Below are 25255 nucleotides of genomic sequence, written 5' to 3'. Positions count from 1 at the left end.
GTCTAAATAAGCCATGTTTGTTGTTGTTGCATGTACCATCTACGGCAGGGGTCGGGAACCTTTTTGGCTGAGAGAGCCATACAAGCCAAATATTTTAAAAAGTATTTCCGTGAGAGCCATATAATATTTTTTTAAGACTGAATACAACTAAATGCAAGCATTTTTAAGTAGGACCAATATTTTTGGAGTATAATAAGTCTCTTATTCTTTTTAATAACACGTTATTCTGAAGCTAACCAACAATAAATAAAATACTTCGTACCATTAATGCGACTTCTTGAACAGGTGCGGTAGAAACCGGATGGATGGATTAAAACGCATGAGAATGTTTTATATTTTGAACGTTATTTTTGACACTGTGATTACCAGCGGAATTATTCATTAGTTATCCTGTTAAGCAATGTCAGCTAAGATTTATCTGAGAGCCAGGTGCAGTCATCAAAAGAGCCGCATCTGGCTCTAGAGCCATTGGTTCCCTACCCCTGGTCTACGGGTACGCATGTTTTTCCCTGTCTTTATAAAAATACCCCTACTAATTTCAACTTTGTTTATGGGTTGAAAGATTTGGTTAGAATGGTTGATTGGCAACACTAAATTGGCCCTAGTGTGTGAATGTGAGTGTGAATGTTGTCTATCTGTGTTGGCCCTGCGATGAGGTGGCGACTTGTCCAGGGTGTACCCTGCCTTCCGCCCGATTGTAGCTGAGATAGGCGCCAGCGACCCCGAAAGGGAATAAGCGGTAGAAAATGGATGGATGGATGGATGGGCAGCCTTTGGTAAAAGCTTAAATCTTTTAGGTTTTGCTCACATTCGATGTATTTTATTTAGACTTGCCAAGTTGGCGCTTTTTGAAACACTAGTAGCAAACATGTGTTTAAGAAATACAAATAAGATCAACATATTTGCATGTTCTCCCCGTGACTGCGTGGGTTCCTTTCGGGTACTCCGGCTTCCTCCCACTTCCAAAGACATGCACCTGGGGATAGGTTGATTGGCAACACTAAATTGGCCCTAGTGTGTGAATGTGAGTGTGAATGTTGTCTGTCTATCTGTGTTGGCCCTGTGATGAGGTGGCGACTTGTCCAGGGTGTACCCCGCCTTTCGCTCGTGTACAGCTGAGACAGGCTCTAGCACTCCCGCGACCCTGTTAGGGACAAGCAGTAGAAAATGGTAAAAAAAAATACAAGCTAAAAGTATATCAAACATACTTAACAACATGATCACTGCAAACTTGTGCATTCTTCCACTCTGTTCCTTTGGACTGTAGTGTGAGTTGCTTGCTTTTCTCGTCGACATTTCTTAAAATCTTGCTCTATTCCTCCTTTTTTGATTCCCTTTCGAGGAACTCTGAATAAGCGTTCATCCTTTTTGCGATTTTGTACGATTCGTGCAGCCAAAAACAACACAAGCATTGAGCATTTTTTTCTTCGAGGAAGGCTAAATGGCACCTCGTACCTATTGAGAACAGAGCTAACTTGACCACCATGCGTATTCAATAATTGGGAGTCGAGCCGGACGTGACGCAACTCTTAATCAATATATTACATGCAACAGCGTAATACACTGCAAAAACTGAAATCTAAGCAAGATTAAATACCTCAAATAAGGGTGATATTTGCAAATTTTCTGTCTGATAAGATAATTTTTCTCACTAATCAGATTTTATGTTCGAAAGTTTTACTTGTTTTAAGGGTTTTGATCCTAAATGATCTCAGTAAGATATTACAGCTTGTTGATGAGATTTTATGACCTATTTTGAGTAAAACCTGCTTGAAACTAGAATATCAAATGTTGCAAAGCTGTGTCAACACTCACAAGTATAAAACAACCTTTTTAAAGTAATAATTTCGCATTTCAAGCATGAAAAAAAAATCATGACTTTGACACATTTGTGTCTCAAATTAAAACAGATGACAGCCTAATAGACTTTGCTGTTTTATTTTCAATGAAACAATATAAAATACATACTCATATAGTAATGCAGTTATTAGTGAGTATATACTTATTTATATTTACGGTTTAGCTCGGTTGGTAGAGTGGCCGTGCCAGCAACTGGAGGGTTGCAGGTTCAATTCCCGCTTCGGCCAACCTAGTCACTGCCGCTGTGTCCTTGGGCAAGACACTTTACCCACCTGCTCCCAGTGCCGCCCACACTGGTTTGAATGTAACTTAGATATTGGGTTTCACTATGTAAAGCGCTTTGATTCACTTGAGAAAAAGCACTATATAAATATAATTCACTTCACTTCACTATTTTAAGGTATTTTTGGGTTCATTGAGTTTAGCTAATTTCACTGATTTTGGAAAGTCTTGACAAGCCAAATGTTATTGTTCTTTTGGCAGATAATTTTGCTTAGTTCAAATAAAATACCCCTAGTTTTTGTAAAAAAAAAATCTTGTTTTTGAACACTGACTTTTTACAGTGCATAAACGAGTGTGACACATAGCTTGCCATAGCCAGGGGGGCTTTAATGCACAGGCTTACCTGGGCTGAAGCCCTGATTTTGACGGCGGAATTCAATGACAGCTCAGCTTCGTGTAGCAATCGTGTACTCTCTCTCTCGTCTGCTCCAAAGGGGGTGTGCGATCCCAGCTCGCCGGTGTAAGAGGCGAGATGTTGCGTCTATGCCAGGGGTAGGGAACCTATGGCTCTAGAGCCAGATGTGGCTCTTTTGATGACTGCATCTGGCTCTCAGATAAATCTTAGCTGAGATTGCTTAACGCGATAATCATGAATAATTTCGCTGGTGATCACAGTGCTAAAAATAACGTGCAAAATATAAAACATTCTCATTCATTTATATCCATCCATCCATCCGTTTTCTACCGCACCTGTTCAAGAAGTCGCATTAATGGTAAGAGGTATTTTATGTCACGATGGGGGGGGGATTGCAGCTTGCTGCGGGGTTGTTCTCCCAGGAAGGCAGACGGACTACTCGGGACATGGCATTTAGGTAAAAACATGATTTAATTTTAACTAAAAAAGGCTTCACGGTGGCAGAGGGGTTAGTGCGTCTGCCTCACAATACGAAATTCCTGCAGTCCTGGGTTCAAATCCAGGCTCGGGATCTTTCTGTGTGGAGTTTGCATGTTCTCCCCGTGAATGTGTGGGTTCCCTCCGGGTACTCCGGCTTCCTCCCACTTCCAAAGACATGCACCTGGGGATAAGTTGATTGGCAACACTAAATTGGCCCTAGTGTGTGAATGCGAGAGTGAATGTTGTCTGTCTGTCTGTGTTGGCCCTGCGATGAGGTGGCGACTTGTCCAGGGCGTACCCCGCCTTCCGCCCGATTGTAGCTGAGATAGGCGCCAGCGCCTCCCGCGACCCCGGAAGGGAATAAGCGGTAGAAAATGGATGGATGGATAGATGGAAATAAAAAAATATACAAACAAGAATCGCTCACAGCGGAGGCACAACTTGGGCTAAAGAACAAAGCTAACGCATAAACAGACCAAGAACATAAATTAAACAAAACTTACTTGGCATGGCATGAAGCACGAAACTATGGCAAGGCATGAAACAAGTCAGCACAGGGCGACTGACTGGCGAAGACAAGCTTAAATACTGCCTCTGATTAGTGCTCGGGAAGCAGGTGAGCGGGCATTTTGTCCCCCAGAGACAGGTGGACAAAATGAGTAACCAAGGAAACCAGACAAGGGAGTGGAAAAAAACAGGAACTTAAAGAGTCCAAAGGACAAACAGCACATGGCCAAACAAAAACATGATCAACAGACATTACATTTTATTTATTATTGGTTAGCTTCAGAATAACAATGTTAATAAAAAGATTAAGAGACTTATTATACTCTAAAAATGTTGGTCTTACTTAAAAATGCACGCATTTAGTTGTATTCAGTGTTAAAAAATATGATATGGCTCTCACGGAAATACATTTTGAAATATTTGGCTTTCATGGCTCTCTCAGCCAAAAAGGTTCCCGACCCCTGGTCTATGCATTGAGAAAGAAACAAATGCACTCTAGTATTGAAGTGGAACTGATGCACGTGTCTTTGTGCACATGAACAGAGGCAGCAATGAAATATGCGACGACGGCGTGACGCCGGGAGACGGTAAAGGAGCGGGAGGTCTGGACTCCGAATTCTTTGCTCATCTAAAACGAAATTGGCTGTGGACCAACCGCATGCTCTTCAACGAAGTACGAATGCAGCTTTTAGCCCAGCTTTGCGCTTTGTTTTCTCATGTAACACACGTGTCTTGACTTGTAGAAAGATCGAGTGCGACTGAGGAGTCTGTTGGGCTGCGACGTGCTCCGGGCGTTTAAGGATGGTGAGTTGCCGCAAGCGCCGATGTCCCACATATTGTCATGGTCTTCCTGTCCATGAGGTGGTGTTGTGTGATAAATGTACTGTACGTTGCTTTCCACAGGCACTCTCAAACCTTGCTATCGGAAAGCCCAGACAAGTTTGATCGCTGAGGAAACTGTTGAGGTAGTTTTGCACCCACATTTCATGTAATTGACACGGCTAAAGGGAAACTGCACTCTTTTTGGAATTTTTTAATTCACAATCCTTATGTGAGACAAGCACACGTACATTTTTTTTTTTAATGCATTCTAAATAAACGTTAAAAAGTCAGCTGGGAGTTCTATTCCGCCTATTAAGTGCTCGAAAAAACATCTAAAAAAATCCATCAACATTTTAAATATATACACCGAAAATATATATGTTATCTAGTAACAGGCCAATTAATAATAATGGCGTAATCATTCCACAAACGTGTTTGCTAATTCCTTTAACAACAACAACTACTAATCATGACAGACTTCATGAGAGCCAAAAAAGACTACTTTCGGACAAAGAATGATCGGCCGATAAATGCTTTCAAATGTGATTACAGAAATTATCGGTATCGGTTTCATAATTATCGGTATCTGTTTCAAAAAGTCTAATTTATGACTTTTTAATAAGCCACTGTGTACACGGACAAAGGGAGAAGTACAGAGCAGCAATAAACCTTAAAGGCACTTCCTTTGCGTGCCGGCCCAGTCACATAATATCTACGGCTTTTCACACACACAAGTGAATGCAAGACATACTTGATCAACAGCCATACAGGTCACACTGAGGGTGGCCGTATAAACAACTCAAAGACTGTTACAAATATGCGCCACACTGTATACCCACAGCAAACAAGAATGACAAACACATTTTAGGGGAGCATCCGCACCGTAAAAAACATGAAAACAACAGAACAAATACCCAGGATCCCTTGCAACACTAACTCTTCCGGGATGCTACAATATAAACCCCCGCTACCCCGCCCCCCTTCACCTCAACCTCCTCATAGTCTCTCTCTGTCCCAAAATTCCAAGCTGCTGTTTTGAGGCATGTTAAAAAAAATTATTCACTTTGTGATTTCAATAATAAATATGGCAGTGCCATGTTGGCATTTTTTTCCATTACTTGAGTTGATTTATTTTGGAAAACCTTGTTACATTGGTTAATGCATCCAGCGGAGCATCACAACAAAATTTGGCATAATAATGTGTTAATTCCACGACTGTAATATTGCTATCGGTTGATATCGGTGTCGGTAATTAAGAGTTGGACAATATCCAGATATCGGTAAAAAGCCATTATCGGACATCTCTAATCCAGACCCTTATATTTTTGAGCCTGACTATAAGGAGGATGAGCTACAAGTTTTAGAATTTGAGGAATTAACAGATTCAGCATGTAGCACTATGCTAAGTGCTAACAAGGAAATACAAACCACAAACATAATAAAACAATCACTTACTATAATATGTCTGCTCTCACTTAGGTGACAACTGATGGGATGTTTATATCTTCCGTTTATATCAATAATTAATCATAATCCTTACGTAGGTTAAAAAAAAGACACATTATCGTGTCTTCCTCGCTATCTCCGGCTATATGTTGGATGTCAAAGTTGACCAACTTTTCGGTTTATGTCCACAACCTTCTACTATCCAGGTGAGATGAAGTGAAGTGAATTATATTTATATAGCGCTTTTTCTCTAGTGACTCAAAGCCCTTTACATAGTGAAACCCAAACACTAAGTTACATTCAAACCAGTGTGGGTGGCACTGGAAGCAGGTGGGTAAAGTGTCTTGCCCAAGGACACAACGGCAGTGACTAGGATGGCGGAAGCGGGAATCGAACCTGCAACCCTCAAGTTGCTGGCACGGCCACTCTATCAACCGAGCTAAACCGCAGGAATTATGATCTAGAATTAACTTTTACCAACTCGGGGGTAAAGCACCAGCTCACCGGCTCAATATGTTAATATAACAGCTGGTGAAGTGAATTATATTTATATAGCGCTTTTCTCAAGTGACTCAAAGCGCTTTACATTGTAAAACCCAATATCTAAGTTAAATTTTTTTAAACCAGTGTGGGAGGCACTGGGAACAGGTGGGTAATGTGTCTTGCCCAACGGCAGTGACTAGGATGGCGGGAGCGGGGATCGAACCTGCAACCCTGAAGTTGCTGGCACAGCCGCTCTACCAACCGAACTATACCGCCCCAAGTTCGCTCCCTGTGATCACGGCGACACTATAAAACGTCAACGTTAGCGCTTATAATAACAACATAGCTAATACTTTGTTAATATTCAGGTCATGACATGTAAATGGAGTATTGCTGGCGGTTTTTGGATGTTTTTTAAGAGGGCTTTGTGGCTACTTAATTAATCAATGCATTAATTAGAATGCATTTAAAAAAAAAAAAAACACTTGCGCTTGTGTTGCGTAGGGATTTTACGCAGCCCCTAAAAGGACATGGAGGGAAAAAAATGTTTTGCGAGATCTCGCAATACTTTTTGCATGATCTCGCAAAACGTTTTATCCTATGTCAGTGAACCAGAAGTAAAACACAGACACAGCGAAGGTGAACCAGAAATGTATGCTCACCCTGTCTCCCTTCATACGTCTAATGTCCTCTTTTGGGACCTCTCTAGAAACTAAGAACCGCTCCAAATCGTCTTCCATGATTGCAACCGACATATTATGGTCCCACAACAGAGCACAGATGATGGGTAGGCTCCCGCATGCTCCCGCTCCTCCATCGCTGTGTCTGTTTTACGCTGTCTCTGTTTTACTTCTGGTTCACTGACATCTGAAAAAAAAACTTTTGCGTATTGCGAGATCTCGCAAAACATTTTTTACCCTCTGTGTCCCTTTAGGGGCTCCGCAGGATTATGAATGATAGGCAAAATTACAAAAAAAACTGCAGTTTCTCCTTAACCTGGGCCATCATAAAACTTTTAACGGAACGGGAATTGTTTTCTGTAACATTTTCTAAACGTCATACAGGTGTGAAATGAAGTGGAAACAATCCTCTCAAATGTTAGTCTCGTGTCCTGTTCACCAGATGGCGATCGAGTCTTCTTCCAGGAACCAACAGGTGGTCGGAGGGAAGCGTCAGAAGAGGAAGAGAATCAAAAAGGAGGTCATCAAGGTTCCTCGCAAGAAGAAGAGAGGTATACAATTGTGTAGCTCTAATCAATGTGTGTGTTTAGTTTAGTTTAGTTTACTAAGGATCCCCATTAGTCTACATCGCAGTGGAGACTATTCTTCCTGGGGACCAGGCAAAAAACACCACACAATCACAAAACAAAAGATTACAATGCAGTACAACATAATCAAATAATAAAATGTTTTAATACTAAAATACCAACAACAAAGAACCAAAAAAGAAACAAAAAAAACAATAACTTCAAGTTTACATAATAATGTTCATACCAAAGAGTAATGTAAAAAAAATATATACATATATATTTTAGCAAAAATAAAACAGATAACCAATGGCTTAAAATATACACATTAGTGTACCAAAGACAAACAATAAGTGCTTGTCCCATAATCGATAAAATAGTCAATAGTCATTAAAACCAGTCATAACATTTGGTACAATCTAGAATAATCTCTTTCTGCAATACTTCTCCATCCATCCATCCATTTACCACCGCTTGTCCCGTTTGGGGTCGCGGTGGGTCGCTGGAGCCTATCTCAGCTGCATTCGGCCGGAAGGCGTCGTACACCCTGGACAAGTCGACATCTCATCACAGGGCCAACACAGATAGACAGACAACATTCACACTCACACACTAGGGCCAATTTAGTGTTGCCAATCAACCTATCCCCAGGTGCATGTTTTTGGAAGTAGGAGGAAGCCGGAGTACCCGGAGGGAACCCACGCATTCACGGGGAGAACATGCAAACTCCACACAGAAAGATCCCGAGTCTGGGATTGAACTCAGGACTACTACTTACTCAGTGGCCTAGTGGTTAGAGTGTCCGCCCTGAGATCGGTAGGTCGTGAGTTCAAAACCCGGCCGAGTCATACCAAAGACTATAAAAATGGGACCCGTTACCTCATTAAGGTTTGGAATTGGGGGTTAAATCACCATAAAATGATTCCCGGGCACGGCACGGCGGATGCCCAACGCTCCCCTCACCTCCCAGGGGGTGATCAAGGGTGATTGGTCAAATGCAGAGAATAATTTTGCCACATCTAGTATGTGTGTGACAATCATTGGTACTTTAACTTTAACTTCAAACCCACTATGCTGGTGATTGATACCAGATATTGTGGAAGTTGGTTCCAGTGTGTGGGGTTAATGTTCATGCCTGTTGTCTTTGTAGAGCCCAAAATCCGCAGCACCCCCGTTCACGATGAGGCCGACCATCGAGCGCTGAAAATGATGACCAGGCAGCGAGTGCTCTGGACGGTGCTGGAGGACTCTCTGTTGATGCTCTGCAACGTGGCCTCGCATCTGCTCAAAAGCAAGGTAGAAAAAGACAACGCGTTCCCCGCGGCTGAAACCCGTCCTGATCACACACCCACAACATGTGACGCTTTTGCAGATGAGAAGGAAGTTCTCAGCCCGCTGTGTGGTGCGAGACCTTCTCCAAGCGGAGTTTCAGATCTCCGAGGACAAAACATCGCTGGCCGTCGGGCGGCGCTCTCGCTACATACTCAAGAATCCTCAGGCTTTTCGCAACTTCAGGTAATCATCGTTTTTCATGCATTGTGGTGCATTTTTGGACCCTTTTCACCTTCTGAGAGTGTGCTGCAGGATCTGCTTGGCTGAGGTCTACCAGGACAAAGATCTGATGAAACGTTTAAATGACAACAAGCCAGTCGATACCAATGACACTGAGGTGTGCTCATTTCTATTCAACTTTTTGTCGTCTTCCACTGTGATCGCATTGAATGTCTGCCCTCAGGATTGTGCCAAATCGTACATCGAGTACGTCAGGCTTCTCAGGAAGAAGTTCCGCTCCGTCCCGAGTGGCGAGGATTTTAAGATGCCCGACAGCAAGCGTCAGCTTTTCTCACAGTAAGGAAGAAATGGGCTGCTTTACCTGACCATAAATGGGCCAATTAACACCTCAATTAACTGCGCATTCTCTGGGTCCGTGGTCGGGCTGGACATTTAATCGAATTTTAATCACAATTTTGATATGGGCTGCTCACGATCATACAAATATTATAATTGAACAAGATGATCAATGGGTCATGCAGTCTGCATGCAAATTCCTGAGCTAGTGACGATGAAACTGATAAGTGAATGAATGAGTGAAAAAAGACCACGTCCACTAGAAGTTAGGATCTTACCTTGGCTGCTGCTTTTTATTTGACACAGCACCAGTATGTTTATTTAATAATATCCAAACTCAACAAAAAAAAGTAAGGCGTATGATTTCTAAGTTCACATAACCGCGGTCGGAACCACAGAATTGGCCAGTAAAACAAAATCTGCTATTAATGGCAGAATATCATGGAGATGCGAGTGAAATTTTGTCATTGTGAGGAGAAGGAGCATTTGTTTGGGAAAATAATGTGAACCAGGAACGCCCATCGACCACCCTGTCCTGTACTAAACAATGTTGAGTTGACTAAACTAGGAAACTAAAGCTAGCAAGAAGAAGCCATACACCCACAACACATCTCACCTGCATGTGTTGTTGTCAATGACATCATAAGAGAGGCTCTTTTTTTTTGAACAGCTGAAGTCGTCACAGCAGCACACTTCCTCCCTTCACAATAACGGCATTGTGCGCAAAATCTGGTCTGACTGCTCTAACAAAATAAAGGTTTCAAAAAAATACATTATACAATATACATAATGTACTCAAAACATACATGGATACATTTACACAATTATTATGCTTTTATCTGAAATACTAATCAAAATTATCCAAAGAGGTTTTGGGCGAGTAAAAGTGAGGGTTTTTGCATTTAAATAACATTTTTATTGACACAAAAAGCACACTCAACGGTGGTAAAATAAGTGTAAAAGGTAAAAACCGGATGTCAGGTTCAAACACTGGCAACTATTAAACAAGACAAGAAGCAAATAATTAAACAGAGACAGAATTAAATTTGGCTCAATTTGAGGAGAAATTTCTGGTCTGTACTCTTGTACAGTGTCTCGGCACGCTCCGGCGAAAGATTGTATGCCTCCTCCTTCATTTGGAATTTCCCTGACCACATGTTAACAGCAGCTTCCAAAGGGACGGGGTCGTAAAGAGTTCACAGAAAAGGTCGTAAAACAGTTCAAAAAGAGGTTCGTAAACCAGTTAAAAAAGAGGTCGCCTGGAGGAGAGTCTGGTCCTGCTTCCTCTTTGCTTTTGTGGTTCTTGGGTCAGACTATATATTTCTGTTGATTACAATACATGAAAGAAACAGGAACACCTTCATGTTGCTTGCCCCTACACAGTGGAGTACGAGTTTTCTTCTTGTTAGTTTTCAAAGACAGCTTTTTGCTTCTCACAGGGCACTCAATGTAACACAAAGTTTTTGTGATAACTTAGAAACAATTATTCTAACACCGGACTTAAAAAAAAAATCTAAACATAAAAACTGAATTCAAATGTTTCAAAATGTTACTTAAATGTATTGTTACTGGCTTTTTTTTGTTTACTAATTTATATCCAGTTGTTCTTTTAGATTATATATAAAGTAGAGATTTGGTGTTGGAATGAGTACTCATGTTTTCAAATGATCGTGTTTTTATTAAACTTGATTTAAATAGTAATCAAAATAATCGTGATTGTTATTTTTGAAATAATTGTCCATCGATAGTGTGTGGTCTACAAAAGCATGCTACCGTCTGTGATTACCAAAGGGTCACAAAAGCATTGGCATTACCAGCCGTGGCTTTAGAAACCCCTCTGGATATATTTGTTTTACGACATGTACACTTTTTTACTGATCTTCAGAAAAATTTTTTTGCATTTCACCGGTTTTAATTTCTGAGGCAAAACAATCTGCACATAGGTTGAGTTGAAAGCTTTCGGCCAATCAGAGCGCTGCATTTTCATCGTGGCATTAATTTTAAATCAGGGCTTCAAAGTTGATAGCATCCAGCATTATGTGTTTCTGCATGCGCTTTAAAATGTTTCCATTGCTACTCAGCTTTTATTGTGACAGTCATGCGTGTTATACTTGTCACATGGTTGTTTACAATCAACTCATCAACGCTATTAATGCTGACTGAACACTTTGCTCCTTACCGCCATTACAACATTGGTTTGGTTGCTGCTGTGTTCAGCAAATACACGAAACAGATATTTTTTTTCAAATCAAACTTTCCTCTGAAAGACAATGAAAAGGGTCACTGCTTCATTGGGTTGTAGTGTACAGGGATGGGGAAAAAATAATGTCCAAAGCAAGTCCAATTTTTATTTATTCAAAACAAGCAAACACCAAACAAATCATGTGCCCCTCCCATTATGCTAAAAAAAAAAACATTTGCCCATCCAGGTGCATGTTGGTCCCTTACAGACAGCCTAATGGCCTAAATGAAACAAAACTGATCATATTTCTGTCAACCTTATTGCATTTCATCCAAGTTCCTGCTCCTATTTTTATTGATCAGTCATGATATTACATCTTTGCTGTAATGTATTTTGCAGGTTTAAAGTATCTGTGATACACGCTGGGAAGCAGGTTCCCCGCAAAGACATGTTGAGCTGGTATGGATTTGATCACTTGATGTTAGTTTTTCTTCTCCTTATTAGAATGAATGTTGTGTTTTATCCGTTGCAGCACAATGGACATTCATGCCATCGGGTTACACAATCTGATCCAGAGCACACTGGCCATGACCAACCATCAGATGAAGTCTTCCCGATCCTTCCAGGTACAACTGTCCCAATCCGTCGTTTCTTGAATGTCGTACTTCGCTCAACGTCGCCTCTTGTCTCGCAGACCTTCCACGTTTACAGTAAGTACCCACAGGAGCTGCTGGGCCAGGTTTTCATCCAGTGCCGGAAGCGCAGTCTCGTCAACCGCCGACGCGTCTTTCCGAAGATGGAGCCCCGGAAGAACCGCGTGATGCCTATCCTGCCTATGTCCTTCCAACTTTCCCAGTCCTATTACAGGTAAGATGCCACAGTAATGGCCTACATTGCTGTAATTGCGCTCACTTTCACTTAGCGGCACGCCAACACGCAGTCAGAGAATTGGATAAGAAGAGGTAATAAACAGCTACAATTGTGGGAGAAGTGAGTGCCGCCCTTAAAGGGGAACTGCACTTTTTTGAGGGAATTTTGCCAATCGTTCAGAATCATTATGAAAGACATGACGACGGATGTTTTTTGTTTTTTTGCATTCTAAATATGAAATAAACGCGATCAAAAGTCCGCTTACAATGGAGCTTATACATTTGTGATCAAAATTATTCAACCCCCACACAATTTTGGTGTTTTAGCAAGTTGGACATTTATTCCGTATTTTGTTTATAGTCATATCAAATAAAGATGTGTCAAATAGACAAATCCAACTTCAATTGTAACACTGTATTTTACAAATACCAAAAAAGGACATTTTTCTTAATATATCATTGAGAAAATTATTCAACCCCTTGAAGATCATAACTCTTAAGAACAGAATTTGAATAAGGTATTTTCAATCAGGTGTTGAAAACACCTGTAGATGTGATTAGAACCATAACGAGCAACAATTAAACTGATTGAAAAAGACTGTGACGCTCAGCTTCTTGTAGATGGTCAATGGTGTATTTGCAACATGGTGAAGTCCAGGGAGGGGTCAAAGAAGTCAAGAGAGGAGGTAATTTCTCTTCATAAGAAAGGATGTGGATATAACAAAATAGCAAAGACATTACACATTCCAAGAGACACAGTTGGGAGCATAATTCACAAGTTTAAAGCTAAAGGCACAGTGGAAACACTACCTGGGCGTGGTAGAAAGAGGATGCTGTGTGCGTACAGTGGTGAAAACCCCCCGGGTAACAGCTGAGGAACTACAACAGGACATTGCAGAGGGGGGAACGCAGGTTTCGTCCCAGACAATAAGGCGCGCACTACGAGATGAAGGCCTCCATGCCAGAACTCCCAGGCGCACCCCACTTCTGACCACCAGGCACAAGGAAAATAGACTCCAGTATGCCAAAAATCATCTGGACAAACCCCAAAGGTTTTGGGAAACTGTTCTATGGAGTGATGAGACAAAAGTGGAACTCTTTGGGCCTATAAATCAACGTTATGTCTGGAGGAGAAAAAATGAAGCTTACAAAGAGAAGAACACCTTTCCTACTGTTAAACATGGTGGGGGGTCAATCATGCTCTGGGGCTGTTTCTCTGCCTCAGGTACCGTGAATCTCCAGCGTGTTCAAGGAATTATGAATTCTATTTCCTAGCAGGATATATTAGCTGCAAATGTCATGAAGTCAGTAACAAAGCTGAGGCTTGGGAGACGTTGGACCTTCCAACAGGACAAGGATCCCAAGCATACCTCCAAATCAACATCAGAGTGGTTGCAGAAGAAGGGCTGGAAGACTCTGGAGTGGCCTTCACAGTCGCCAGACCTAAATCCTATAGAAAAGCTGTGGTGGGACTTGAAGAAGGCAGTTGCAGCATGCAAGCCCAAGAATATGAATGAACTGGAGGCCTTTGCCCAAGAGGAATGGGCTAAAATACCTGTAGATGCTTGCAAGAAGCTTGTGTCCGGTTATGTATCACGTTTGAAGGATGTCATTACTGCCAAAGGGTGTTCTACTAAGTACTAAAGATGCATGTAACTAGGGGGTTGAATCATTTTGTCAATGAGATATTAAGAAAAATGTCCTTTTTTGGTATTTTGTAAAATACAGTGTTACAATTGAAGTTGCATTTGTCTATTTGACACATCTTTATTCGATATGACTCTAAACAAAATACGGAATAAATGTCCAACTTGCTAAAACACCAAAATTGTGTGGGGGTTGAATAATTTTGATCACAACTGTATGTATTCTTCCAAACACGCACATAACTAGTGATTATTTAGTGCGTATGTTACCACAAAATGTTGCAACACGGAAGTTTGGATCAAGATGACTGTTTGCCTGGACCATTGGCTAATCTGCCTGCACGTGTGTTTCTCCAAAAGGTTGTTTTCATGGCGTTTTCCTCATTCCCTCTGCACCGACTCATTCCGCTTCATGAGGACCCTCCTCGACAAAGGCGCAGGCGACAACAAGCCCTTCATCTGGTTCTATCTCGAGACCGAACCCAGGACGGCGAGCGGAGAGGAAGCGTTGGCGGAACCGTCCAGGAAACAAACCCAGAAGCAGGCCGAAAAGAGCGACGGAGGAGAAGGGGAAAATGACAAAGCTCATCCGCCGCCGATTAAGGAGGACGTTTCCGACATGGTACGCTTCCGTCTAGACTCTGTCGGGGGCGCCTGTGTGGCGTCGCTCTCGCTGATGAGCTTGGGATTGCTGTCGGTGCACTTGTCCATCCCTAAACAAATGGTGGTGGTGGACAGCAACATGGTGGACGGCGACGTCAAGAGGTACGTCCCTCCTGCAGCAGCATCATGGTGAAACTTAGGAACGGAAGTGACTGAGATTAGTCAAGATGCGTCTGTGTGGGTCGTTGTGAGCAATGACTAATTTACTAATGATTCACGAATAGCATTAATTTATTAAGAATCTTGTTGCAAATGTAGAATAGAATATCAATCAATCAATCAATGTTTATTTATATAGCCCCAAATCACAAATGTCTCAAAGGACTGCACAAATCATTACGACTACAACATCCTCGGAAGAACCCACAAAGGGCAAGGAAAACTCACACCCAGTGGGCAGGGAGAATTGACATCCAGTGGGACGCCAGTGACAATGCTGACTATGAGAAACCTTGGAGAGGACCTCAGATGTGGGCAACCCCCGCCCCCTCTAGGGGACCGAAAGCAATAGATGTCGAGCGGGTCTAACACGATACTGTGAAAGTTCAATCCATAGTGGCTCTAACACAGCCGCGAGAGTTCAGTTCGAAGCGGATCCAAGACAGCAGCGAGAGTCCCGTCCACAGGAAACCATCCCAAGCGGAGGCGGATCAGCAGCGTAGAGATGTCCCCAATCGATACAGGCGAGCGGTCCATCCTGGGTCCCGACGAGCGGTCCATCCTGGGTCTCGACTCTGGACAGCCAGTACTTCATCCATGGTCATCGGACCGGACCCCCTCCACAAGGGAGGGGGGGACATAGCAGAAAGAAAAGAAGCGGCAGATCAACTGGTCTAAAAAGGAGGTCTATTTAAAGGCTAGAGTAGAAATAGAAATAGAAATAGAAAATAGAAATAGTAGAATAGAAAGTACTTTATTGATCCCTGGGGGAAATTCAGCACCACAGTTCGCTCACAATAAACAATAATAATAATAAATAATATATGACATATATTATATAAATAATACATGAATAATATAAATATATTCTACATTTAAGTGCAGTCAAGAAGGAACATATGCATTATACAGTCTGATGGCTGTCGGTATGAAAGACCTCCTGTGTCGTTCCGTGTTACATTTTGGGAGTCTTAGCCTTCCACTGAATGTGCTCAGTCTCTCCGCAAGGTCCGAGTGTAGTGGGTGGGTGGTGTTGTCCATAATGTCTAGGAGTTTTGCTAGACTTTTCCTCTCTGACACCACCGCCAGAGAGTCAAGCTCCACTCCCACCACTTTACTGGCCTTCTCTACCAGCTTGTCCAGTCTGTTTGCGTCCCCCGCTCTCAGCCCGCTGCCCCAGCAGGCCACGGCGTACAAGAAGACGCCCGCCACCACCGACTCGTAGAGCATCTTCAACATTTTTGTACAGACGTTGAAGGATCCTAGCCTCCTGAGGAAATAGAGGCGGCTCTGTCCCTTCTTGTAGAGTGCCTCAGCGTTTTTTGACCCATTCAGCTTGTTGTCCATGTGTACTCCGAGGTATTTATAATCCTCAACCATGTCCACATCCACCCCCTTGATGGAAACAGGGGTAGCCGGAGTACACCTCCTCTTTCCCAGGTCCACAACCAGCTCCTTGGTCTTCGTCACATTGAGCTGGAGGTGGTTCTTTCCACACCATGTGACAGGGGTGTTTTGAGACCGTTACCAATTAGCAGTCAAGAAGGCCGATAACCAATATTCATTTGCAGCCAAAGTTATTTAAACATACATATTTTATGTCCGTAAACAGCAGGACAGAGCTTTAAGTTGTTTTTTTAACGTTGTTCTTTTGAAAACGTTGGACCATTAGTGACATGTTTTATGCGGCGCTAATGTTGCGGTTCATCTAGCACAGAGGTTCTCAACCGTTCCTAGCTTGTTAACTTCCCTGACGATCTCTTTAAAGTTTTGTATCCATCCATCCATCCATCCATCTTGTTCCGCGTATCCAAGGTCAGGTCGCGGGGGCAGCAGCCTAAGCAGGGAAGCCCAGACTTCCCTCTCTCCAGCCACTTCGTCCAGCTCCTCCCGGGGGATCCCGAGGCGTTCCCAGGCCAGCCGGGAGACATAGTCTTCCCAACGTGTCCTGGGTCTGCCCCGTGGCCTCCTACCGGACAGACGTGCCCTAAACACCTTCCTAGGGAGACGTTCGGGTGGCATCCTGACCAGATGCCCCAACCACCTCACCTGGCTCCTCTCCATGTGAAGGAGCAGCGGCTTCACTTTGAGCTCCTCCCAGATGGTAGAGCTTCTCACCCTATCTCTAAGGGAGAGCCCCGCCCTCTGGCGGAGGAAACTCATATCGGCCGCTTGTACCCGTGATCTTGTCCTTTCGGTCATAATCCAAAGCTCATGACCATAGGTGAGGATGGGAACGTAGATCGACCGGTAAAATGAGAGCTTTGCCTTCCGGCTCAGCTCCTTCTTCACCACAACGGATTGATACAGCGTCCGTATTACTGAAGACACCTATCGATCTCTAATTAATCATAAATATCCATCCGTTTTCTATTGGTGTCCCTCAAGCAACTAAAATGGTTCAAACATGTCATCAAAGTGTGGAGAGTGTTTAGGATATTATCCATCAGGCTTAGTATATGTGTATATATTTGAATTGTGTATGGTACTATTAGGCTTTTTTACAATATCCACGGATTCTAGTCCTGATATTGCTTTTTCAGTTCTGATACAACACTAATATCAGAGCTTTGAGTTTTGGCCGATACCAATATAATTCTATACTAGCAAAAATACTACTATTATTTTGTAGTGTGGATAATTACAAAAGTTTTAATCTAAAGGAGTACAAAAATATCATATGCTGTGGAAATCGCTAACCTATTCATTAGTGGACTTATGAAAATGTATTTGAATAAAAAGAAGCATTTCCTGATCCCTCTCGTCATTGGGTTCCAGTTTTGTGTCACTGGAGGAAGAGGAGGACGACGAGGACGCTGAGGAGTGCGAAGGCAAAAAGAAGATAGGAGTGCAAACTCATCATGCGTCACACACAAAGTACCTGATGATGAAAGGACACTTCATTCCTGGCATCGGTACCTTTTTGATTTCTTTTCAGTTGATCCCTCCATGCTGGCATAGTTATGGACATAATAGTCACTCCACTGCTTTTATTGTTCCAGTCAAGCTGCGCAACCTGAACACCACCGACAGCATCGTGGTAGAGTCGTGTTTGATTAGCATGCAGCTGAGAAACACGCCCGCTCACAGCATCCTGACGGACCACGGTGAGTGTTAAAGGTCAAATTTAAGGGTGAAATTCTCCCCTAAATGGACACGGTAGGGATTTTAGGCTTCTTTTCTAGCAAGTTCCAGCACTTTTTGAAATGCCCACTTTTAGGTAAGAAATGTGTGCCTGTATGTAGTATATGTTCTGGTTTCATCCTATTTTTGCTTGGAAATTGAATAAATGAGCAAAATACACTAAAAGGGAAAAAGACTGAGTCAGGACCGGTGGAAATATTTTCTGTACATTATGTGTTGTACGAGTTTTCGCACATTTTTGAAGTTCTTTCTTGGAATTAAACAACTATAATGGAGCTTTTTCACCTCTGTGGATGCGGTGCTTTCACTGACACTTTGAAGCTTCTCTTTGGCTTGGAAAAAAAACACCAGTGTGTACATATCATATTAATATAATGGATTTATATACCGGTATATAACTAAGAGTTACGGTAATATAATTGGATATTAAGAGTATGGGAAAGTTTTACTTCTACCTTGTTTACTTCCGTGAAAACCTCCTTAACTTCTAAAGGCCTTAGTGGCCACATGCGTGCACAGCACGTTTTAGCTCTTATTTCCAAAATTGTGTACACTACTGAATTGGGGCCTTATGGCCACTTATGTGGACACTCATACTGCCATCTGGTTGTGTCAGAAGAGTATGACATACAGTGGAATTTGGAAAAAATAAGTGTAAAAATCAAAATTTGCATGTCACTACACATGAAGTACACATTTGTGCACTTATGGACTAAGTACATCATATTAAAAGATGATTTTTAGTTTTTATTCAAATTAGGGTCCAATAAGCCCAAATAGCAAAGAGAAATAAAAAAAGCATGTAAACGAACAGCTTGGGCCTTTAGAGGTTAAAGTTTTGTAACCAATCAGAATGATCAAGCAGCTAAAATGCGCCAAGCATGGATAAGTGTGGAGAGTCGTTAGCAAATTTTACAATCATGCTTTGTAATGGATTTAAATAGGTGTAATATAGAATTTTTTTTATGGTGCATCTGTTTTTTTTTTTAATGTCTGCAAAGTTTAGTGGGCAGGTTGTGTTATGTGTGACCATGTCTGTCGACATTTTGTGTTGGTTGGGCAGCACGGTGTAAAAGGGGATAGTGCATGTGCCTCACAATACAAAGGTCCTGAGTAGTCCTGAGTTCAATCGCGGGCTCGGGATCTTTCTGTGTGGAGTTTGCATGTTCTCCCCGTGACTGCGTGGGTTCCCTCCGGGTACTCCGGCTTCCTCCCACCTCCAAAGACATACACCTGGGGATAGGTTGATTGGCAACACTAAATTGGCCCTAGTGAGTGAATGTGAGTGTGAATGTTGTCTGCTTATCTGTGTTGGCCCTGGGATGAGGTAGCGACTTGTCCAGAGTGTACGCCGCCTTCCGCCCGAATGCAGCTGAGATAGGCTCCTGCACCCCCCGCGACCCCAAAAAGGGAAAAGCAGTAGAAAATGGATGGATTTTTTTTCCGATGCACCATGACTAGGGAAGGTGTTTTGCATTGGGTCATATAAGTAGATGGCGCTTGTGCCTGCAGTCTGTGAACAATTAAAGGTCATTAATTGGAATGACTCACGGTGTCCACTACAATAAAAGTATCAGAAATGTCAGACTGTTAAAATTAATGCAATCCTCCTGTGGGTAGTATTTTTTTAATTAAACTCATGACGTCTCGCGTGCTAGTTTGGACCCCCTGAAAACCCCTGATCTGGACACTATTGCTATGAGTATGAGATAAAAAGGTTGCTCGGAATAAAAGTATCCTTTTTTTCCAGGTCTCTCACCCCTGGACTTTACTAAATGCGGCCCATCCCTGCTGCCATCCATCCTCAGCCGCTCCATCCATCCCGCCTGCGCCTCCTCCTGCGTGAGCCAGTGTGACGCCGATCTGGTCCAGCAGAGAGGGTACACCCCTCAGGACCTGGAGGCGTGTGCTCAGCTGAGGAGGAGCCTGGATGAAGCAGGCGACAAAGGAACAGACCACCGGGACTTGTTTGAACTCCACTCTCAGCTGCGGCGGCCGAAGTCTGGACGCAGCAGGAGCCTGCAGCAGTACCTGGAGGTAAACCTGTAGCCGTTTGCAGCTGAAATGTCTAAAGTAAACACATGTTCCCGCTGTGCTCATGCAGGACTTGCAAGAAAAAGGCCAGGTCTTAAGAGTTGGCAGTTGCAGCGCCCGCTGGGTGCTCATGAAGCACGTCGACCCTTGGATCCTGACCGTCAGCTCCAAGACCTGGTCCCCGGCGCAGGCCTCCCTTCTCGGCCGTCCCTCCCAGCACAACATCCCCTTCATGCGCAAGAGGCGCAGACACCGCAGTCCGCAGCCGGAAGACGATAAGGACAAGGAAGAGCCTCCGGAAAAAAAGGCGCCTCTGGAAAGTGAAGAGGACGGAGCGGCACGGACGAGCGAGACGCTCAACCAGGAAGAAAAACCGGGAGGTGAGCCGGAAAAAGGGATGGTAGGACTAGAGGAGGAAGAAGCGAAGCAGGCGGCAAACGAGGTAGCGGAAAAGTGCCAGGACAAGATGGAGGAGGACAAAGACGAAGGAGCAGCATCAACACAAGAGGCCAACCTTTCTGAGTAAGTTCTAGAGATCGACCAATGTGTTTTTTTAGGCCCGATACTGATTACTAGTCAAGGAGGCCAATAACCAATATGTGGTGCCAATATCCATTTGCAGTAAAGTTATTTAAATATGAATAATTACAGTACAAGCCATGACTATTTACATTGTAGATTGTCACTCAAGGCATCAAAACTATGAATGAACACATGGGGAGTTACAGTTGTGATCAAATTTATTCAACCCCCACACAATTTTGGTGTTTTAGCAAGTTGGACATTTATTCCGTATTTTGTTTATAGTCATATCAAATAAAGATGTGTCAAATAGACAAATGCAAATTCAATTGTAACACTGTATTTTACAAAATACCAAAAAAGGACATTTTTCTTAATATCTCATTGACAAAATGATTCAACCCCCTAGTTCAGGGGTGCCCATTACGCCGATCGCGAGCTACCAGTCGACCGCGGGGGGGGGTGTCAGTCGATCTCCAGCCAGGCTTTTAAAAAAAATAGACCTAAAAATTAGTGATCATCAATCTTCACCAAGACGTCACTTAAATGACATTCACGGTACCGGAGGGTCTTGTGAGATGACGCTGGCTGCTGCAAGATCATTATTATTAAAAATGACCGAGAGGAAGGCGAGAAACACTTTTTATTTCAACAGACTCTCGCGCCGTACCTTCCGTCAAAACTCTAAAGGCCGACTGCACATTTCCTATCTTCACAATAAAAGCCCTGCTTCATGCTGCCTGCGCTAACTAAATACAGAGTCTCGGAAAACTGGCGTGCACAAGCGATCCCTCAGAAAGCTGGCGTGCACATCACTTGTGCACGCCAGCTTTCCGAGACACTTATTTTGTTAGCGCAGGCAGCATGAAGCAGGGCTTTTATTGTGAAGATAGGAAATGTGCAGTCGGCCTTTAGAGTTTTGACGGAAGGGACGGCGCGAAAGTCTGTTGAAATAAAAAGTGTTTCTCGCCTTCCTCTCTGTCATTTTTTCATAATAATGAACTGGCAGCAGCCAGCGTCATCTCACAAGACCCTCGGGTGCCCTGAATGTCAATCAAGCAAGCTACGGAATTTGCCGCCAATGTTTTTCTTGTAAAGTGTATGGAAGCTGAATGAATTAGATGCCAAAAACCAACCACTTTCATGTGGTATTGTACAGAAAGGACAACTTTTTTTCTCCTCCATTTGAAAATGTGGGCGTTATCATCATTACTGTCTGATTCCAATCAATGCAAGTCATCAGAATCAGGTAATACACCAACTTATATTCTTGTCTTTGTGAAAGAAAGACATCTATATGTGTTACACATGCTTGTATTATCATTAAACACATTTAACTTGTTTACAAAAATGTCTCTTTCATAAATAAATAAATATAAATGATATATATAAATGAGGTAAATCCCCTCGAGTTGGTCAATTGAAAAGTAGCTCGCCTGCAGAAAAAGTGTGGGCACCCCTGCTTTAGGGTTTGTCCAGATGATTTTTGGCATACTGGAGTCTATTTTCCTTGTGCCTGGTAGTCAGAAGTGGGGTGCGCCTGGGAGTTCTGGCATGGAGGCCTTCATCTCGTAGTGCGCGCCTTATTGTCTGGGACGAAACCTGCGTTCCCCCCTCTGCAATGTCCTGTTGTAGTTCCTCAGCTGCCACCCGGGGGTTTTTCACCACTGTACGCACACAGCATCCTCTTTCTACCACGCCCAGGTAGTGTTTCCACTGTGCCTTTAGCTTTAAACTTGCAAATGATGCTCCCAACTGTGTCTCTTGGAATGTGTAATGTCTTTGCTATTTTCTTATATCCATATCCTTTCTTATGAAGAGAAATTACCTCCTCTCTTAACTTCTTTAACCACTCCCTGGACTTCACCATGTTGCAAATACACCATTGACCATCTACAAGAAGCTGAGCGTCACAGTCTTCTTCAATCAGTTTAATTGTTGCTCGTTATGGTTCTAATCACATCTACAGGTGTTTTCAACACCTGATTGAAAATACATTATCCAAATTCTCTTCTTAAGAGTTATGATCTTCAAGGGGTTGAATAATTTTGTCGATGAGATATTAAGAGACATGACACTGTTTGGTATGTTACAAATTATACTGTTGTAATTCAAGTTGCATTTGTCTATTTAATGCATCTTTATTTGATATGACTATAAACAAAATACAGAATAAATGTCCAACTTGCTAAAACGCCTAAATTGTGTGGGAGTTGAATAATTTTGATCACAACTGTATGTACTTAACATAAAAAGGTGAAATAACTGAAAACATGTTTTATATTCTAGTTTCTTCAAAATAGCCATCCTTTGTTTTGATTAGTGCTTTGAAAACTTTTGGCATTCTCCGCTGTTTTTAGCGCTTCCACAGCGAGATATGTTCAAACTTTACACTACTTTATATTAGAAATGGCAACAGCGGAGGATGAACGTCCATAACAAGAAGATAGTGAAAAAGAAGAAGCGTATAGACTACAGTGGCGGACGTGCGCAAATTTTCAGGACTTATGCAGACCTCAAATACACATCAGCAGGTACCAGAAGGTAGGAAAAGTTGGTTTTGCATAATATTGTGAAACAAAACGCCTGATAATAAGTCTGCTAATAGGTGCCATTTTGCGGGCCTTATACACACACCATAGTAACTCTGACTACGGTAGCCGCACTGGGCAGACAATCCATCACGCGGTGCGGCTTCAAAGTCCTGCAGACTTTTGAGCGCCGTGTGTAATGTTCTTTATTTTCAATGGAACATTTAAAGTGTTGGTGTTGTTTACTGGCGTCATATTGCAGTCCACACGTATCTCTTATGTGCGACTACCATCTACTGGTCACACTTATCATTACAGCATGTACCAAATTAAATAGCTTCGACGTCGGTAAGCACAACCAGAATTATTCTGCACATTAGGTGCAAGGAAAGGATTTTAAGTGCGCCTTTATCAATCAATCAATGTTTACTTATATAGCCCTAAATCACTAGTGTCTCAAAGGGCTGCACAAACCACTACGACATCCTCGGTAGGCCCACATAAGGGCAAGGAAAACTCACACCCAGTGGGACGTCGGTGACAATGATGACTATGAGAACCTTGGAGAGGAGGAAAGCAATGGATGTCGAGCGGGTTTAACATGATACTGTGAAAGTTCAATCCATAATGGATCCAACACAACAGCGAGAGTCCAGTCCAAAGCGGATCCAACACAGCAGCGAGAGTCCCGTTCACAGCGGAGCCAGCAGGAAAACATCCCAAGCGGAGGCGGATCAGCAGCGCAGACATGTCCCCAGCCGATACACAGGCAAGCAGTACATGGCCACCGGATCGGACCGGACCCCCTCCACAAGGGAGAGTGGGACATAGGAGAAAAAGAAAAGAAACGGCAGATCAACTGGTCTAAAAAGGGAGTCTATTTAAAGGCTAGAGTATACAAATGAGTTTTAAGGTGAGACTTAAATGCTTCTACTGAGGTGGCATCTCGAACTGTTACCGGGAGGGCATTCCAGAGTACTGGAGCCCGAAATGAAAACGCTCTATAGCCCGCAGACTTTCTTTGGGCTTTGGGAATCACTAATAAGCCGGAGTCCTTTGAACGCAGATTTCTTGCCGGGACATATGGTACAATACAATCGGCAAGATAGGGTGGAGCTAGACCGTGTAGTATTTTATACGTAAGTAGTAAAACCTTAAAGTCACATCTTAAGTGCACAGGAAGCCAGTGCAGGTGAGCCAGTACAGGCGTAATGTGGTCAAACTTTCTTGTTCTTGTCAAAAGTCTAGCAGCCGCATTTTGTACCAACTGTAATCTTTTAATGCTAGACATGGGGAGACCCGAAAATAATACGTTACAGTAATCGAGACGAGACGTAACAAACGCATGGATAATGATCTCGGCGTCTTTAGTGGACAGAATGGAGCGAATTTTAGCGATATTACGGAGATGAAAGAAGGCCGTTTTAGTAACGCTAACATGCCTGAGCAACCATCTTGTGGAGTTAATAACAAATAAAAACAACAACAACATCAGGAGGTTGTCTACAGCCGCAGCTGTTGATGATATTTGCTTTTGTCCACCACGCAACTCCAGGATAATTGAATAGAGGCGTCACGGTGGCCTGAATAAGGACATGGAGTCAACTTGAGAGGCTATGCCGACATGTTTGTTATGATTTTCCGCGCAGGGAGAATATATGTTTCATGTTGCCTTGTCCACCGCGCAGGGAGAATATATGTTTCATGTTGCCTTGTCCACCGCGCAGGGAGAATATATGTTTCATGTGTCGGCCTTGGCGCCTGGTGGATGGGACGCTGAATCGGCAGGTGTGTAAAGGAATGCTGGAGGGCGTCCTCCTCCACATCATGTCCTGTCCTGGAATCACTGAGCAGACGCTGGTGGATTACTACCAGGGCGTGCTGCAGCCAATGGTGTTGCTGGAACTTGTGCAGGTGAACAAAACGCTCTCCTATGCTCAGCGTGCGAAGGAAAACTGACCCCTTGTCGGCCCCCCGGGGGCCCTTTTGTGTGCAGTCCCTCACAGAACTAGGCTGTCTGACGAAGAAGACTCTGGTTAAAAAGCCAAAAGTTACACTGTTCAGCCGCCCCGTCCCTGCTGCTGAAGGAGAGGCGGAGCCAACGATGGTGGAGCGAGACTGCGTCTTTTATGAACCCACCATCAGCTGCTGCATCAGGCTCGCTCAGGTGCTGCCC

At 43.1% G+C, this 25255-nt stretch overlaps 1 protein-coding gene across 2 annotated transcripts in view; it reads left to right on the top strand.

Moving 5' to 3' along the window:
- LOC133560672 (general transcription factor 3C polypeptide 1-like) overlaps window positions 1-25255 on the top strand; it is a 50618-nt gene that overhangs the window by 25245 nt on the left and 118 nt on the right. Inside the window, exons 23-40 of one of the 2 annotated variants that reach the window (XM_061913457.1) lie at window positions 4028-4157; window positions 4228-4288; window positions 4388-4449; window positions 7358-7466; window positions 8632-8777; window positions 8854-8996; window positions 9066-9150; window positions 9217-9329; window positions 11911-11970; window positions 12044-12137; window positions 12206-12378; window positions 14387-14791; window positions 17627-17763; window positions 17851-17955; window positions 19743-20029; window positions 20097-20548; window positions 24807-24993; window positions 25076-25255. The exon at window positions 25076-25255 is cut by the window's right edge and continues 118 nt beyond it. In XM_061913457.1, coding sequence (XP_061769441.1) covers window positions 4028-4157; window positions 4228-4288; window positions 4388-4449; window positions 7358-7466; window positions 8632-8777; window positions 8854-8996; window positions 9066-9150; window positions 9217-9329; window positions 11911-11970; window positions 12044-12137; window positions 12206-12378; window positions 14387-14791; window positions 17627-17763; window positions 17851-17955; window positions 19743-20029; window positions 20097-20548; window positions 24807-24993; window positions 25076-25255 — 2929 coding nt within the window. Of the gene's footprint in view, window positions 1-4027; window positions 4158-4227; window positions 4289-4387; window positions 4450-7357; window positions 7467-8631; window positions 8778-8853; window positions 8997-9065; window positions 9151-9216; window positions 9330-11910; window positions 11971-12043; window positions 12138-12205; window positions 12379-14386; window positions 14792-17626; window positions 17764-17850; window positions 17956-19742; window positions 20030-20096; window positions 20553-24806; window positions 24994-25075 lie in introns of those variants that run through there. The other variant, XM_061913467.1, reaches the window with a different exon arrangement.

The sequence above is a fragment of the Nerophis ophidion genome, linkage group LG01, assembly GCF_033978795.1.
Source record: "Nerophis ophidion isolate RoL-2023_Sa linkage group LG01, RoL_Noph_v1.0, whole genome shotgun sequence".
In the NCBI taxonomy this organism is placed as follows: Eukaryota; Metazoa; Chordata; class Actinopteri; order Syngnathiformes; family Syngnathidae; genus Nerophis; species Nerophis ophidion.
This window is presented reverse-complemented; position numbering and strand designations above follow the sequence as displayed.